The 14,617-nt window shown below is 46.2% G+C and overlaps 1 protein-coding gene across 1 annotated transcript; it reads right to left on the bottom strand.

The window, feature by feature from the left end:
* On the bottom strand, window positions 1-13,389 carry LOC117051688 (guanylate-binding protein 1-like). Its single transcript, XM_033158277.1, has 11 exons — window positions 13,343-13,389; window positions 11,447-11,661; window positions 10,652-10,779; window positions 8,375-8,484; window positions 6,654-6,853; window positions 6,038-6,280; window positions 4,148-4,428; window positions 3,326-3,538; window positions 2,634-2,736; window positions 1,641-1,834; window positions 1-602 (listed from the first exon to the last, which is right to left on the bottom strand). The coding sequence occupies exons 2-11, from the start codon at window positions 11,640-11,642 to the stop codon at window positions 516-518; spliced, it is 1,755 nt and encodes a 584-aa protein (XP_033014168.1). The 5' UTR covers window positions 11,643-11,661; window positions 13,343-13,389; the 3' UTR covers window positions 1-515.
* Between the last annotated feature and the right edge of the window lie 1,228 nt (window positions 13,390-14,617).

Here is a 14,617-nt window from a genome sequence, read left to right on the forward strand (position 1 = left end):
AAACTATATCACAGTAAATCAACACCACCACCACCACCACAATGCCCCCATTGAAGCCGGACAATAAGAGAAAGAAACACAAAACAGCACAGGCCAGCTGAAATAAACAGGGTTATTGTTTTTCTTTTCTTATTTAGCCAGCAGGAAGGCGGTGACAGTAGAACCATTTCTTGGAAAGCAGTTCCTCTTATGACTTCCTCATTAGACAGAAGCTGGACCAAGCCCATTGTCGTAAGTTCTTCCTATGAGGGAGGCTCATATGGGAGGAGACATCTCTTGAGGAAACTAGGCTTATCACATTTTAAAAGTAATAATCAGCACTTCGAAGTGATTGCAGAAATGATACTTCGGCCAGTGCAGATGGCTCAAAACAGGCAATGTAGTATTCAACAGCTCGTGCCAGTCAACAAGCAGGCTGCCATAATCTGCACTAGTTTGAAGTTTCCAATTGCCCAGCCTTGCGGTTATGTCCTTCAAACTCCACTGTGGACAGCTTCTGTAGTAAGCGTAAGCCCTCAGGTATTGTTCCTTTGTGCCCTGAGACTTAGGAGCTCCACTTCTGTTTCCATGGCCATCAGCAAAAACCTCTGTCTTAGCAGCCCCTAGAGAGACAAGGAGCACACAGTCATTGTTTGACTGAGAAAACAGATGCGTGAGGGCAACAGATACAAACTCACGGTGGAATCAGGCCTGTCTTGGGTCACAAGGCCCACGTTGCCTTTGGTTACACAATAAACATGCATTTTCCAGCATGCTGGAGAGGGTCTCTCTGAAAACACTTTCTCCTAGCCGGAGGTGATGGTGATGATTATTAATTTTATATCCCACCCGTCTTGCTGGGTTTCCTCAGCCGCTCTGGGTGGCTTACAACATATATAAAAACACAACCAAGCACCAAACATTAAAAACAAAATATCCTATACAAGCAACAAACAAACCAATAAATCAATAAAAATCACAATAACAATAATAAACAGTTTACAGTTATACCCAAATTAAAATAACTGCCAACCCCAACTAAACATTTAACCAACATCAACCCGACAAAAACAAAACAGAGAAACCAAAACTGGAACCGTTTAAAACATTTTACCCAATTGCCCCAACCCAAGAGTTGTTCCAGCAATGTCCCTCCGGCCTCCCAGGAACCTCTTTTGGGAAGGACACAAAGTGGCTTCAAATCAGTAGTTCGAAAGCACGTCAAAGTGCAAGTAGATAAATAGGGACCGCTCCAGCGGGAAGGTAAACGGCGTTTCCATGCGCTGCTCTGGTTCGCCAGAAGCGGCTTTGTCATGCTGGCCACATGACCCGGAAGCTGTCTGCGGACAAACGCCGGCTCCCTCGGCCTATAGAGCGAGATGAGCGCCGCAACCCCAGAGTCGGACACGACTGGACCTGATGGTCAGGGGTCCCTTTACCTTTACCTTTAAGTACAAATATGCATCCATGAATGCAAGGGAATAATACAAAAATGAAATTAAAACAACAGCAACGATGTAAATGGGGGGGGGGATTGTACTGTGTATTTTGGGTCTATGGATCACAATAGTGTGTGTGTGTGTGTGTGTGTGTGTGTGTGTGTGTGTGTGTGTGTGTAAATAAAAAAAAAACAATACAGTGCCATGCATTCCTCTCATTACCTTGTGGAAATGCCTCATTCTCCTTTCAGCCTCCTCTTTCATCTTCTTCATCTCTTCCTCCCACTTCTCCTTCATCAGCTGGATGCCTTCCTCATTATGTCGCTTCTTATCCTCCATTATTTGCTCCAGGTTGGCCAGATCCTGCTCCAAAAGCTTCTGTTGCAGCTGGGTTGCTTCAACCTGAGCACGCTGGGCTGTGGTCCAGGGGGGGGGGGAAGAGGCAGTGATTTTCTGGCAGTCAGATCAAGCATCCAAGGTGAATAATCTGGAGGAACCCTCTACGTTCATATGAACCTGGCTGTCTGTGTGCACTATAATCTTCTACTCAGGCCTCCCTCTGGGGCTTGCCATTGCACTGGTGGATCTAGGCCAAGATTTCCCCAAGCGGCAGATGTTTATCCCCTGGGATCGACATAAATAAAGACCAAGGGACAGAAAGGTGGTAGAAAAGGGCCTAGGAAAACACACAAGGTTTACAAGGTATAGAAAAAATAAATAGGAACTATTATCCCTAGAAATTAAGGGCATGGTTACAGGATCCACCTTCCTTGCCAGTGAGGAACCCCTGAATTTAATAAGATGGTTCCACAATACAATAGTATTCTCAGAGCATGCTGCTTTATTGCTAAAAAGTGATGCATGAGTGCAGTGTTTCACTTTTTAAATAATAGTTTTTGCAGCATCGTCAAAAGAATCATCCCCACACTGCTCTTTCCCTTCATTTACATTCCTAAGAACCCTGATCTGGACTTTAGAACAGGGTCCCAGCTGGTTTTGGACTACAGTTCCCATAATTGTGACCACTGGTCCTGCTAACTAGGGATGATGGGAGTTGTAGTCCAAAACCAGCTGGAGACCCAAGTTTGGAACATCACCATGCTGTTATTTTCTGGGCACCAATTAAAACCTTTGGTGTCCCCACACTTACGGTGGCATTTAATCTGTGGCATTCATAAATTATAATATAGATTGTCTGTTTGCCCAAATCTGTACCTTCAATTTCTTTCTCTTTGCCACTCAAGGCATTGTCCATGTGAAGGATAGATTTTGCCACCGTCTCCTTGGATTTCAGGAATTCTTCAAGAGCTCTGTCTGCCTGATAATACATTGGGAGCAAAAGTTATTAATTTTGCCAAAAGATGAGGAAACTGAATATGCTGTCCTGTTGGGATTAGAGACCCAAAGATACTATATAAAGTAAGTGAGTAGTTTATTGACACGCTGAGAAATCGATGTTATTTACTCATTGAAATATATATACCCAGCCTTTTAGAACAGAAGTCCTCACAAGGTAACGGAGAGAAATCATCACAACTAAAAGCAACAGCTATATCCCTTAAAATGAGCCAGAAAAGAACAGTAAAAACAAACCTCCTACCAGTGATACAACAATGGATAAAAGTTAACAAAATGTGGATCGGCATTCGAAATGTTTGGAAGTATTTGTAAAACTCACTAAGGAGGGGACAATTTTCAGACACGCTTGTGATCTCTATCAATCCTGCAATGAGAGGATTCCTCTTCAACCAGTTTAGTACCTTTGCATCTTTACCCCCAACTGGTGAATTCAGTGGAACATACTCCCAAGTAATCATGCATTAGATTGCACTGTAAGTCTGCCCTCAGTCAGCAACAGGATCCCCACCTCTCCGAGTGTCACGGACGTGCTTCTCCTCCTGTCCTACCTGAACCCCTTTTCGATTAAATGCATAGTATTTCTCCTTTATTTCGTTCATCTTGGCAAGGAAGCGCTTATAGCCTTCAGGCACTGCGTAAATCCCCTCCTGGATCTCAGATACCAGGTCCCGGGAAAGAGAGTGCAGCACATCACGGCAGCGGTCAAAAGACATCTTCTCATTTCTTTCGCAGAATGCCTTCTTTTTCTGATTCAACTTATTCTACAGGACGAAAACGGAACAAAGCACCAGAAAGATGACACGTTAGCAATGATGAAAAGTTTCCTCCCCAGTGTGCTATACAATGGGAAGACATACTTAGGCCACATACTAAAATGTTTTTATATTCGTTAGAAGCTGCCCAGAGTGGTTGGGGCAACCTGGTCCGATGGGAAGGGAGTTGTTGTTGTTGTTGTTGTTTACTACAAAATTCAATCAGTGTGAGATTGACTTAAATGATATAGTTACATCAAGACACACACAACACACACACCCAAAATGTGGGAACTGTCTGCAACAAATAATAATTTATTACTTATATGCCACCTATCTACTGTAACCACTTCTGGGCAGCTTCCAACAATTATGAAGCCACAGTAAAACATTAAACATTTGCTTTATACCGTAGCACCGATTTTTTTGTGGTTTTACTGTTGGTGTCACTGATCTTCTGTTGTGATTTTTAATCTGTGTTTTTAATGATAACGCTTTGTTTTTATGTAAACTGTATCGAGGTCGCGTGTGACCAAAAGTGATATATAAGGACATTAAATAAATAAATGGACATGGGCTAAAGTGCAGGCAGCTGATAAGGCACTAAAGAGAACACACCTCAAGCTCCTCTTTAAATTGTTTAACGTTGTCCCCAAAGGCACGGGCTATGAAGACGTCAACGGCCTCCCTCTCACACTTGGCATGTGTCCTCAGCAGCTCTTCAAGAGTGTCGGTCGGCAGCAGCAGCTGCTGCTGCATCCGTTCTTCATAACAGGAAATGGCGTCATGGACAGCAGCCAAATTCTCGATCCTGGACAAGGCCAGCACTGCATTTTGCAAGCAGGGCACGTCCCCGCTGTTGATAGCATTGACATAGGTCTTTGCCAGGCTTGCGAGCACTGAAAAGGGAAAGATGGTTGAAGCCAAAGAATCAGAGACAATAGAAGTGGAATGCACGGCTTGATTAACCTCCTTACGTTGAGAAAGAATTTGCAGACCCAAACTGCCTTGAAGTGTCTGCCCACATCAGCAAGAGAATGAGGACCAAGTATTCTGTATCTCTTGTGTCATGCAAGAACAGGATGAGGATCTTGCACCTGAAGTAATCCCATCTGTTTTCAGAAGAAGGGTTCTAGCCTTCGTAGCTACAAATAAGAACTTGAAGATGTGAAAAAGTAGAGGGGGATGAAGTAAAGGAAAAGGGATGCCTGACTGTTAGGTTCAGTCGTGGACAACTCTGGGGTTGCGCCGCTCATCTTGCTTTATTGGCTGAGGGAGCCGGCGTACAATTCCAGGTCATGTGACCAGCATGACTAAGCCACTTCTGGCAAACCAGAGCAGCACATGGAAATGCCATTTACCTTCCCACTGGAGCGGTACCTATTTATCTACTTGCACTTTGACGTGCTTTTGAACTGCTAGGTGGGCAGGAGCTGGGACCGAGGAACAGGAGCTCCCCCTGTCGCGGGGATTCGAACCGCCGACCTTCTGATCAGTAAGCCCTAGGCTCTGTGGTTTAGACCACAGCACCACCTGCGTCCCTATGGGGGAATGAGGACCACCATCCAATCACCCTCTCTCATAGTTACTTTGCTCTGCTCTACTCCCCACCCTCTATAAATCTCAGTCCTAATTGGATCCCTCTGTGTTGGACTCTGGTTCTTGCCCTTTGTGCTTTCCCTAAAACTGAAATTCTTAATTTTTAAAAAAAAACTACACTGAAAGCAGAATAAATAATGAAAAACTAACCAATTCATTTGATTTGTATAATTTATTCTGGAAACAGAACTTGTGTGTTCTCGTTGCAGAATAATAGTGATGGGGAACCTGTGACCCTCCAGGTGTTGCTGGACCAAAACTCCATCACGCTTGGCCATTGGCCATGCTGACTGGGGATTTGGAAGGGCCACAGATCCCTCATCCCTGCCCTAGGAACAAAGAGCAGGTTGGAGGGCGCTGCAGCAGGCTGACCATTTCCAAATGACAGGGCAACAGTATAACAAAACAACTCATCATTTGGGATTGGCGAATCTGTCCATTTCAATTTTCCTTTGTTTCTCGTCACTCCACTCTTTTTTCACCTGCTGCCAAAGGTGCTTTCAGCAGGCAATCAAGTTGGCCAGGGCAGAATCAGCGACTTTATATGGTTGGAGGGGGGAAACCCTTTTGGTTTTTTATGTCACCTAATCCCTGCAGGACTGCTAACTTCAGCCATCTACAATGGTCAGGCCAACAGTTCCTTACACCTTCATGTTGCTCTGGTGACAAAGGGTCCCTCCTCCACCAGTTTGACAGCTGTTATTGGTACCATAATGAAGCTGGGCAAAGCTATATTGGGCTTGATTCAAAGTGCAACACAGGTAATTGACCAACACAAAAGGGTTGAAGAGCACACATGAAGAACCCTGTGACGTTCTGCAACACAGCCAATACACTGCTCCTTATGGCTTCAGTGAAAAAAAGCTTCCTACACCCCCCAAGCCTACAATTTTGCTGGAGCTTCCTTACTCGTTCCAGTCACAACTCGGTCTCCTGGGATCATCTTGGGTCGCGATGTCTCCCAGATGTGTTGGCAGAAATGAGCCATTGGTTGCAAGAAATCTTCCTCCAAATCCTCTTCTTTCAGTTCCTCCAGCCGATGCAACTTCCTCCCGCTAGCTGGACGGTCAAATATGAAACATTTCCGTGATGGAAAGAGACTGTGGATGCATGATCTGGCCATGTTGTGCTTCTGAATGTGCTCAGCATCACCTAGGAGAAAAGATGAAGAAAGGGTGTGGGTATCGGGGGGGGGGGGGGCTCAGTTCTTTGTTAGTATTGTGCCAACCTAAAGTTCCAGAATGCACTTGAATCCCTCTTGCAAAACAGTGACAGCCTGCAGGTGTCATTTGGTTTCCCTAATCCAGGTGTAGGGAATCTGTGGCCTTCCAGATGTTGCAGAATTACAACTCCCAGCGAGCATCCTCTGTCATCAGCAGGATGCGATGCCCAGAAAACCTTTCAAAATAAAACACAATCTCCCTGCTGAAGAGAAAACTCAATCGATTAGAAGGAGGTTAAGTGGAAACAAGAAGGATCAATGAAGGATCTGTCCCGATGTTGCATTTGGTTTCAGCTACCGCACCTTGCAGAAATCTCAAGGCATTCTCCAGGTACTTGTCTGCACTGATAGGGCGTCCATCTAGCTGCAGCTGCAGTGTGAAATCCCGCACAGCCCAGATGAAATCTGGGAAGAATCGGCCAAATTCGGTGAAATTCTCCTCTTCTTGGCCATCCCCGGAGGGATATTTTGCTCGGATTGCTTTTGTCAGCTCAGTGACATAGCTGGGGCTTGCTAAGGAAAAGGGCTGCAAGGTTATCGTTGGGCTTTGCAGTCTGCAAGTCATGCATTGTCTGGAACGGTTTGTGTCTCTACCTGTGATTTCCTCACTGTGGGCACACAGTAGTGGTCTGGGCAAGGCTTTGCGGCTGAACCTGGCCCTAATCCCTCCTGGCATATCTTGCTTTACACATTAGGGCCCATTCCCATTCCTGCTTTCTTCCGGGGTTCCTAGTTCCCTTTCTTTAGCTGCCTGCCTGTGAAGCACCCACTTCAGGGAGTTCCCAACAGGAACTGCAGCTGAAGGTGAAACCACATGTGACCTTAACTGTGTAGCCCTGCCATTTAATGCAAGGTGTCCCACTCACACACAAATTGTCAGTGCATTGTGAGAGATACAGATCAGGATCCTGGGACAGGAGACATTTAACCCTTTGCTCTCCCCGCAATCCCAGTCTTGACCAGGAGCCTCATACCAGCAATAAGCACTGCAAAATAAAGTGGGGGCAAAGATCCAAGTCATTTCAATGGTGCCTTTTTGCCATGCAAATCGTGATATGTCATAGAATCATAGAATCGTTGAACTGCGAGGGACCCCCAAGGGTCATCTAGCCCAACCCCCTGCAATGCAGGAAACTCAGCTAAAACATCCATGACAGATGCTTTAAAACATCCAAGGAAGGAGAGTCCACAACCTCCCGAGGGAGACCATTCCACTGTCGAACAGCTCTGACTGACAGAAAGGTCTTCCTGATGTTAAGTCGGAATCTCCTTTCTTGTAACCCTGAATCAGGTCCTAGCCTTTGGAGCCGGAGAAAACAAGCTTGTTCCCTCTTCCGTGTGACGGCCCTTGAGAAATCTGAAGAAGGCTATCGTATCTCCTCTCTGTCTCCTCTTTTCCAGGCTATACGCACCCAGATCCAGATCCAGTCTGAACCAGGATCACAGCAGGGGTAACTGGTTAAAGCCCTTGGCGCCTCCATACTGAAGTCCTGTTCTGGATTGGGACACTAGGCAGGTGTTTGTTTTGTTTTTTTGTGGAGAATGAAGACCCTATACTCAACTATGCAGTTGAGTTCATGGGTGGTCTGACCCTCATCTATTCACTCCGAAAGCACAAACTGAGGGATGGGTGGACATTTGGCCCTCCAGATGTGGCTGAGCTACAACTCCCATACTGGGGCTGATGGGAGTTGGAGCCCACCAACACCTGGAAGAGCACAGGCTCCCCATCCCTGCTCTGCCCCAGTGACCTGCTCATCTGATCCTTGGAGGGTGCCTGCCCCACCCACATCAGCTACATGCCCTGCTTGTTTCCTTGCCCCCCCCCACAATCCCCCACCCAGCACTTTGTGTTCCAAGGCAGGCCTGGAAAGGGAAGGTTTGCTCCACTGGCGACTATACCAAAAGCTTTCTCCCCCCCCCCCCAGGAAGCGCTGCCCTACACAGACATACAGCTGCCACATGGTTCTGCCTTCCCAATCTTGTGGGGCTGGTTGGAACTGATGGTGCCCCAAAAAGGATACTGGAGCTTCTCCACGGCCGTTTCGTCAATGGTGCCCATGCTGTTATACACCAGGGTGCTGCTGAGAAGAATGGCCAGGGCAAAGATCCATGAATCATTCTCCATGCCTCCCTGAAACAGATACAGGCATTTTTTTTTTTAAGACTTCTCATCCCAAGACTCCAATACCCGAAACCCTGATGCCCCATTCTCATCTGCAGCTCTTTCCTCTGGGACCTGCATGTGCAAAGCAGCTGCTTTGAGGTGTGTTGTTGCATTTCCTCTGCTTCTGTTGCACTACTAGGCGAAGTCGTTGTCTGAAATGAATGCAAACCATGACTTGCTTGCAGTTGTTCAGACTGCGTTTGAAAGGCTTGTGGTGCTTAGTAGTTGTGCGCATTTCACAATTGTGGGCACGTGCCCCAGGAAGAGCAGGCTTGTATTAGAATTTGGTATTGGGCACAGGAATCTATTGAATGTTACAGTTTAAGGTTCATTACTGTTCCACAGAAATATCTCTTTAAAAGAAAGAAGGAAATGAACTGACCTAGTTTTGCAGCTGTGGGGCAGTACAGCAGGTGATGTTAAGTTTGTATTGATTTAAGGCGTATCAGCAATCAGATATAGTATATAAGGAGGTCTGTGTACCTCTCTCAGTACCCTAGGTGGTGGGTCACTGGATGGGTCATGTTTCTGTAATGTTCTTATAGCTAATGTAATTTCTGTTATTTTTCCTTTTATTAAATCCACTCCTAGTTATGCTTTACAGTCTCCTCAACCTTTTTGTTGCGCAGTTGCTCAGCTTAAATATGCCAACAGAATCAACCACATTTTTACTTAAAATGTCAAAGCCAGCTTCTAGCCCCTAAGGCATAGTGCAATGGTTTTCAACCAGTGTGCCATGGCACCCCTGGAGTGCTTTGAATGATGGTCAGGAGTGCTGTGGGCAACACTGGCCTCTGTCCCTCTTCCTTCCCTCCCTCCTCTGATGCCTTCTTGCGTCTCTGCCTCCCAAAGGCTTGTGCAGCTGTTTATTGCAGCAGCCCTGGCTACAAGCTCCCCAGGTGAATGGTGCCACTGCGGCTGGCCAGGGGGTCCTTCCCAGGCCCCTGTGGGGCAGTGTGAGGACAGGGGGGGCAACTCAGAAACCAGGGGCAGCAGCTGCAGCTGCCCAGATAACTCCCAAGGAGACAGGAGAAGAGATAGGCTGAGGGAAGGTGTTCCCACAAGGGAGGGTGTTTGAAAAGGGGTGTGGGGCTGCCAGTTCTGCGGGCCAAGGGGTGACATAACTGGGCTCCTGAGCCCCACTAGGGTGCCACAGAAAGTATGTAGTTGGTCAAGGGAGCCGTGGACTCAAAAAGGTTGAGAACCTCTGGCATAGTGCTTTCTCTCTCTGCAGCATCCTGTCTCATCCTCTCTCACACACATTTAGGCGGTCCTGAAAGCAAGAGCGGGCACACAACACCTGGAGAACCCCTTTACCTTCCCATGTTTGGCTAGCAAGGAAGTAAGAAAGGGAACTTTCTGCTATGGGACGCAGAATGCTGAACTCACAGAAGTTTGGATATTCTCCTCCCTTTACTGTCACCTGATAAATCTTCTTCTCCAGCAGCTTCTAATTTATCTGCTACACAGCATTTTCTCTTCTTAATCTTGGCTCTTTGGGGTGTTAATTTGAGGTATTAACTGTGAAAGTGATATTTTTTTTTACAGATTGGTTCATACTTCTTGATTAATACTGATATTGTGTCCTTACTCATTTTGAAAGCTCCCCTGACTGCCTCTGTTTTTATACATTCATACATAAAATGTGCTGAAGGTTGAAATAATAAAATGGTGGGGTTCCATCCGTGTCCCATCCACTGACCACCTAAGACCACTCTGGTTTCTACATTTTAATAAAGATTAGCCATAGGGTTTTAAAAGATTTTTTCCCTCCAGAATCTTACTTTTTCCTAGTACAGTGGAACCTTGGAAGCTGAACACCTGTAAACTCAAACATTTCAGCTACCGAACGACTGAAGACCGGAAGTGATTGTTCTGGTTTCTGAATGAAGTTCGGAAGCCGAACATCCGCAGCTTCTGATTGGGTGCAGGATTCCGTTTGACTTCCAGGTACGACTGTACCAGTTTCTGAGATACAAAGACATTCCCAAATGTGTGACACAGGGATGTCAGATAATTCACATAGATATCATCCCTCACTGCTGGCCACCAGCTCAATATTTTGGCCCAAGGCTCTTTTGAAAGTGCTAATCCTCTGCAGGCCCCACCCCAGCTGCCATCTTCCCCAGCTCACCTTCTGCACATCACCCAACCCTTCTGTGTCCAGCAACAGCAGTGTGAAGTCAGGCCTGTTGGGGTGAGGGAGGCACCACATCCAGATTCCCTTGGTCTGCGCCTGCACTGTGGTACCCAGACAGAAACCTGAGGAAGGAGCAGGAAATGATTCACATCGAGAAAACGAGAGCTCCCAAGGCTTTGATCCTTTGCTGAACCCAACAAGGCTCACTTATAAGGATCAGGCGGCAAGATCACTTTAATTCCTAGGCTAGTTTGGCTTAAACCCAGAATACCTACCCCACAAAGTAGATATGCTGGGAAAGAAGCCAAGTGTATGTAGCACCATTTACTTATATTGATGCTCCTTATTACTCTCACCTGTTGAAATTTAGATTGGAAGCTCCCCAGGGCAGGGACCTATTGGCAATTTTATCTGAAATGCACCATGCATGTTGATAAGTCTATATAAATGTTCCACGACAGCCATTACTCTTCTGTCTCCATGCTTCTCCCTAGGCTAGGCAGAAAACCCAGGGGCCCTGAAACCAACTTCCAGCTGCAGCAGATGTCATCGCCTTGCTCCAAACAGTGCTGGAATAAGGTTCCCCTGCACAGGGCACCGAACCAAAGGGGTGCAAAATCGTGAAGATCCATAATTGAGAAGATCCGTTTTGGGGCGCCACATTTTGGCCTCGTTCAGGGAGGCCAAAATATTACCGAAGTCTGCCTCCGCTCCGAAGAGGCCTCATGCAAAGCTACCAGACTCCAGCCCTTCCCTTGAGTAACGGGGAATATTCATGAAGCCAGTCACCTTTTCTCTTGCCGGCAAGCCTGTTCATGAGGTAGGACTTGCCAGTACGGTACAACCCCACAATGGCCACCACCACCACCGGCTGGTGGATCCTGGCAAGCAGCTCGGCAGCCTCCCGGTTCACCACAAGCTTCCCATCCGGCATGCTCTCAATTAGGCAAGCAGGAGCAGCCATGTGGACCTGCCCTGGGGCCATCGTGCAAGAGAAGATGGGTCTGCAAAGGGAAAACAGAGGAGCTTATTATGCCACAGAAACTCAAGTGTGTCTCTGCCTATTAGTGAGTCAGTATTTCCCAAACTTGGGTCCCCAGCTGTTTTGGGGCTACAGTTCCTATCATCCCTGACCACTGGTCCTCCTAGCTAGGGATGATGGGAGTTGTAGTCCAACAACAGCTGGAAACCCTGGAGTGAGTGAATGACTGAAACCTGACTTGGCAGGGCAAGACTTTCGGAACAGCACAGATCACGTTGCCCAGATCACCATTCTCAGAATAGCTGTGACAGGTCTACACCTGTTCTAGATGCTTGAGGTCCTTGGCATCAGATCCTGACACTGAAAGCCACAGGTGCTGCTCAGGGGGGGGGGCGGTGTTTTTATTTGCTATGCACCATGCCGAGTAGTGTAAATACATTGGGTTGGCTGAAAGTTAAAACATTTCTTTCTTTTTATCATAGCAGAAGAGGCAGAAGAGCAAATGCCTATTTCTTGAAGGTGAACGGCTGCCACCTTTTATTTTATGTACTGACACTAAAAATAATTAACATTTTTTTTCCACATTGCTGATCTATTAGTGGGAGGGCTGTGTATAGAATTACAAGCTTTTAAACTGATTTTGGGAGGAAATTGATCCAATATGCAGGCCATTATTATTATTTTAAGTACATGAGTCAAACATACCATTTTATTATTAATTTCCATATTAATACAATAAAATACACGAAAGCTCATACCAGGAACAAACTCAGTTGGTCTCTAAGGTGCTACTAGAAAGAATTTTCGATTTTGTTTCTTCCAATCTGATATATGTTACAAAATCAAACTAGAAAAAGGGAAGGAGTTTTAAGCTCTTTATCAGAGGCATGTGCTGTCATAACACGGAAATATTTATTTTTTTAAAAAATGGAGTCCAGGTTTTCCTTCCAATACAATTCAACCAGTGAATCAGATTTGCAGATTGACAGCAGGAACCTTGCAAAGCTTACCCAGAAGTAAGGCCCACTGCTTTCAACGAAGCTGTACAAAGTGTGTTCAGGGGAAATGGCAAAGTTAACATATAAACTAGTGAGAAGGACAACCGGGACTTTAAGGAAGAATGGGAACTTTTTACAAACTACTTAAAAAGATAACAAAATGATCTGGATTCATTGACAGGTTTTGAATAAACATTCACAAATTTATTAGTAGAACATACAATAGAGAAGTAATGATATGTACAAATTTATAACATGCAGAAAATAATATGTATAAACAAATCGGAGAGGGGAGCTGAGCGAAGTCTGGGGGGAGGAAAAAGGAGGAAAGTAACTGATATTGATTAATTATATGTTTTGCTAAATTTGTTTAATTTTTTTTAAAATAGAATGCTTACACATTACTCCCATATACATTTACACGGGAGTAAATCCCGCTGAATACAGTGGAGCCTATTTCAGGGTAGACACACATGGTGCTATGATAGATTTACTGTATTAGCAAAGTTCACCTTAAACCCTTCTCTAAAGAAGGCGCACTTCCGATTTCGCCCTTGCAAAGGTAGAGAGGGGGGGGCGGAAAGGCTGACTTAACCCTTCCCCTGCCTGCCAGTTGCTTTCCCACAAAACCACCCCCGTCCACTTTCCCACCCTCCCCGGCCAAATTCCAGCGCCTTGACAGCGATGAACGGACCGATTTCCTACCTTCTACCAACCCGGAAGGCTCGGGTTACTTGCTCTTGGAAAGCGCCCCTCTCTCTTCCCAATCCCAACTTTATTCTCTGATCCAGCGCTAGCCGCCGCAACAGCAGCAGCAAGACAAGTGCAAGCAAAACCTCGAAGAAGACGACGAGGAAATCGGGCTCGTTTCGCTAGGACGGCGCAGCAGCTCAGCCTCGGACGGTTAGGAGCTCCAGCCCGAGCCCAATGGAAGGTGGCACCGGGCGGGCGGAGCAGAGGGCGAGGCTCCAAGGTCAAGGCAGAGACGCCGAGAGATTTCCTCGAGCAGAATTAGGGTACCTCCCCCCCCTTTTTTTTTGCTAGAAGCCCCAAGATCTGCCAAATCCGAATCTGGTGTAAAGAAACATTAAACAGACAAGGCACTTAGCATTAAAGGATGCCGAGCCCAGACATATATTTCGGAACAAAATCGAAAATTCTTTCTAGTAGCACCTTAGAGACCAACTGAGTTTGTTCCTGGTATGAGCTTTCGTGTGCATGCACACTTCTTCAGATACCACCGATATATTTCGGAGTCTTTACACCTGGGTCACCAGCGGAAGGTCTCCAGGCGTTGGCCATCAGTGCAATAGTTGTTACCGGTACTTGAAGAGGGTCGAAGGGGTGTGTGAACCTCTCCGCCCCACTCCGGTTCTAAGACGGGGCTCGGCAACCCAGCGCCCCCCCCCCCCGCAAAAAAAAATGTTTTGGACTCAGAGGTTCATTTCCACCACCACCACCACCTTACAGTTAGTTATCCTGGCCGGGACAGGCAGGAGTCCAGCAAAATCTGGACAGAGCCACGTTCAGAAATTATTTGAGACCCCCCATAATCCACTTCTGGTTACAACCCCCAAACTATTTCACCATTCTTCAGTTGTCTGCTAGGGAGCAAAGTTCAGGCATTGCAAACCTGCCCTGCATGATATTATTATTATTATTATTATTATTATTATTATTATTATTATTAACTTTAGACCAGTGGTTCCCAACCTTTTATGGCCATGCCCCACCTAAGCATCTCTTAAAATGCTGATTGCTCCCCCTCCCTTGACATATAATTCGTATTATTCCAAAAATGAACTATTCACATAGAGCAGGCATGTCCAAAGTCCGTGGGGGGGGGGCTAATTCGGCCCCTGTGGCTGTTTATTTCCTGGGGCAAAATCCTAAAAATAAAGCTCAACAACTTCTGACTGAAGTCCTAAAAAAAAGTCAACAGCTTTGGTCAGCCCTCACTCGGCCCTTCACTTCATCAAA

This window comes from Lacerta agilis, chromosome 8 (genome assembly GCF_009819535.1).
Source record: "Lacerta agilis isolate rLacAgi1 chromosome 8, rLacAgi1.pri, whole genome shotgun sequence".
Lineage (NCBI taxonomy): Eukaryota > Metazoa > Chordata > Lepidosauria > Squamata > Lacertidae > Lacerta > Lacerta agilis.

Excerpts from the sequence above, each read along its gene's own strand:
- LOC117051688 (XM_033158277.1), bottom strand. The coding sequence starts at position 11,642 with ATGGCCCCAGGGCAGGTCCACATGGCTGCTCCTGCTTGCCTAATTGAG. Across the intron at positions 10,780-11,446 it reads GCTTGCCGGCAAGAGAAAAG|GTTTCTGTCTGGGTACCACA; the intron begins GTGACTGGCTTC and ends CTCCTTCCTCAG. Across the intron at positions 603-1,640 it reads GAATGAGGCATTTCCACAAG|GGGCTGCTAAGACAGAGGTT; the intron begins GTAATGAGAGGA and ends TTGTCTCTCTAG.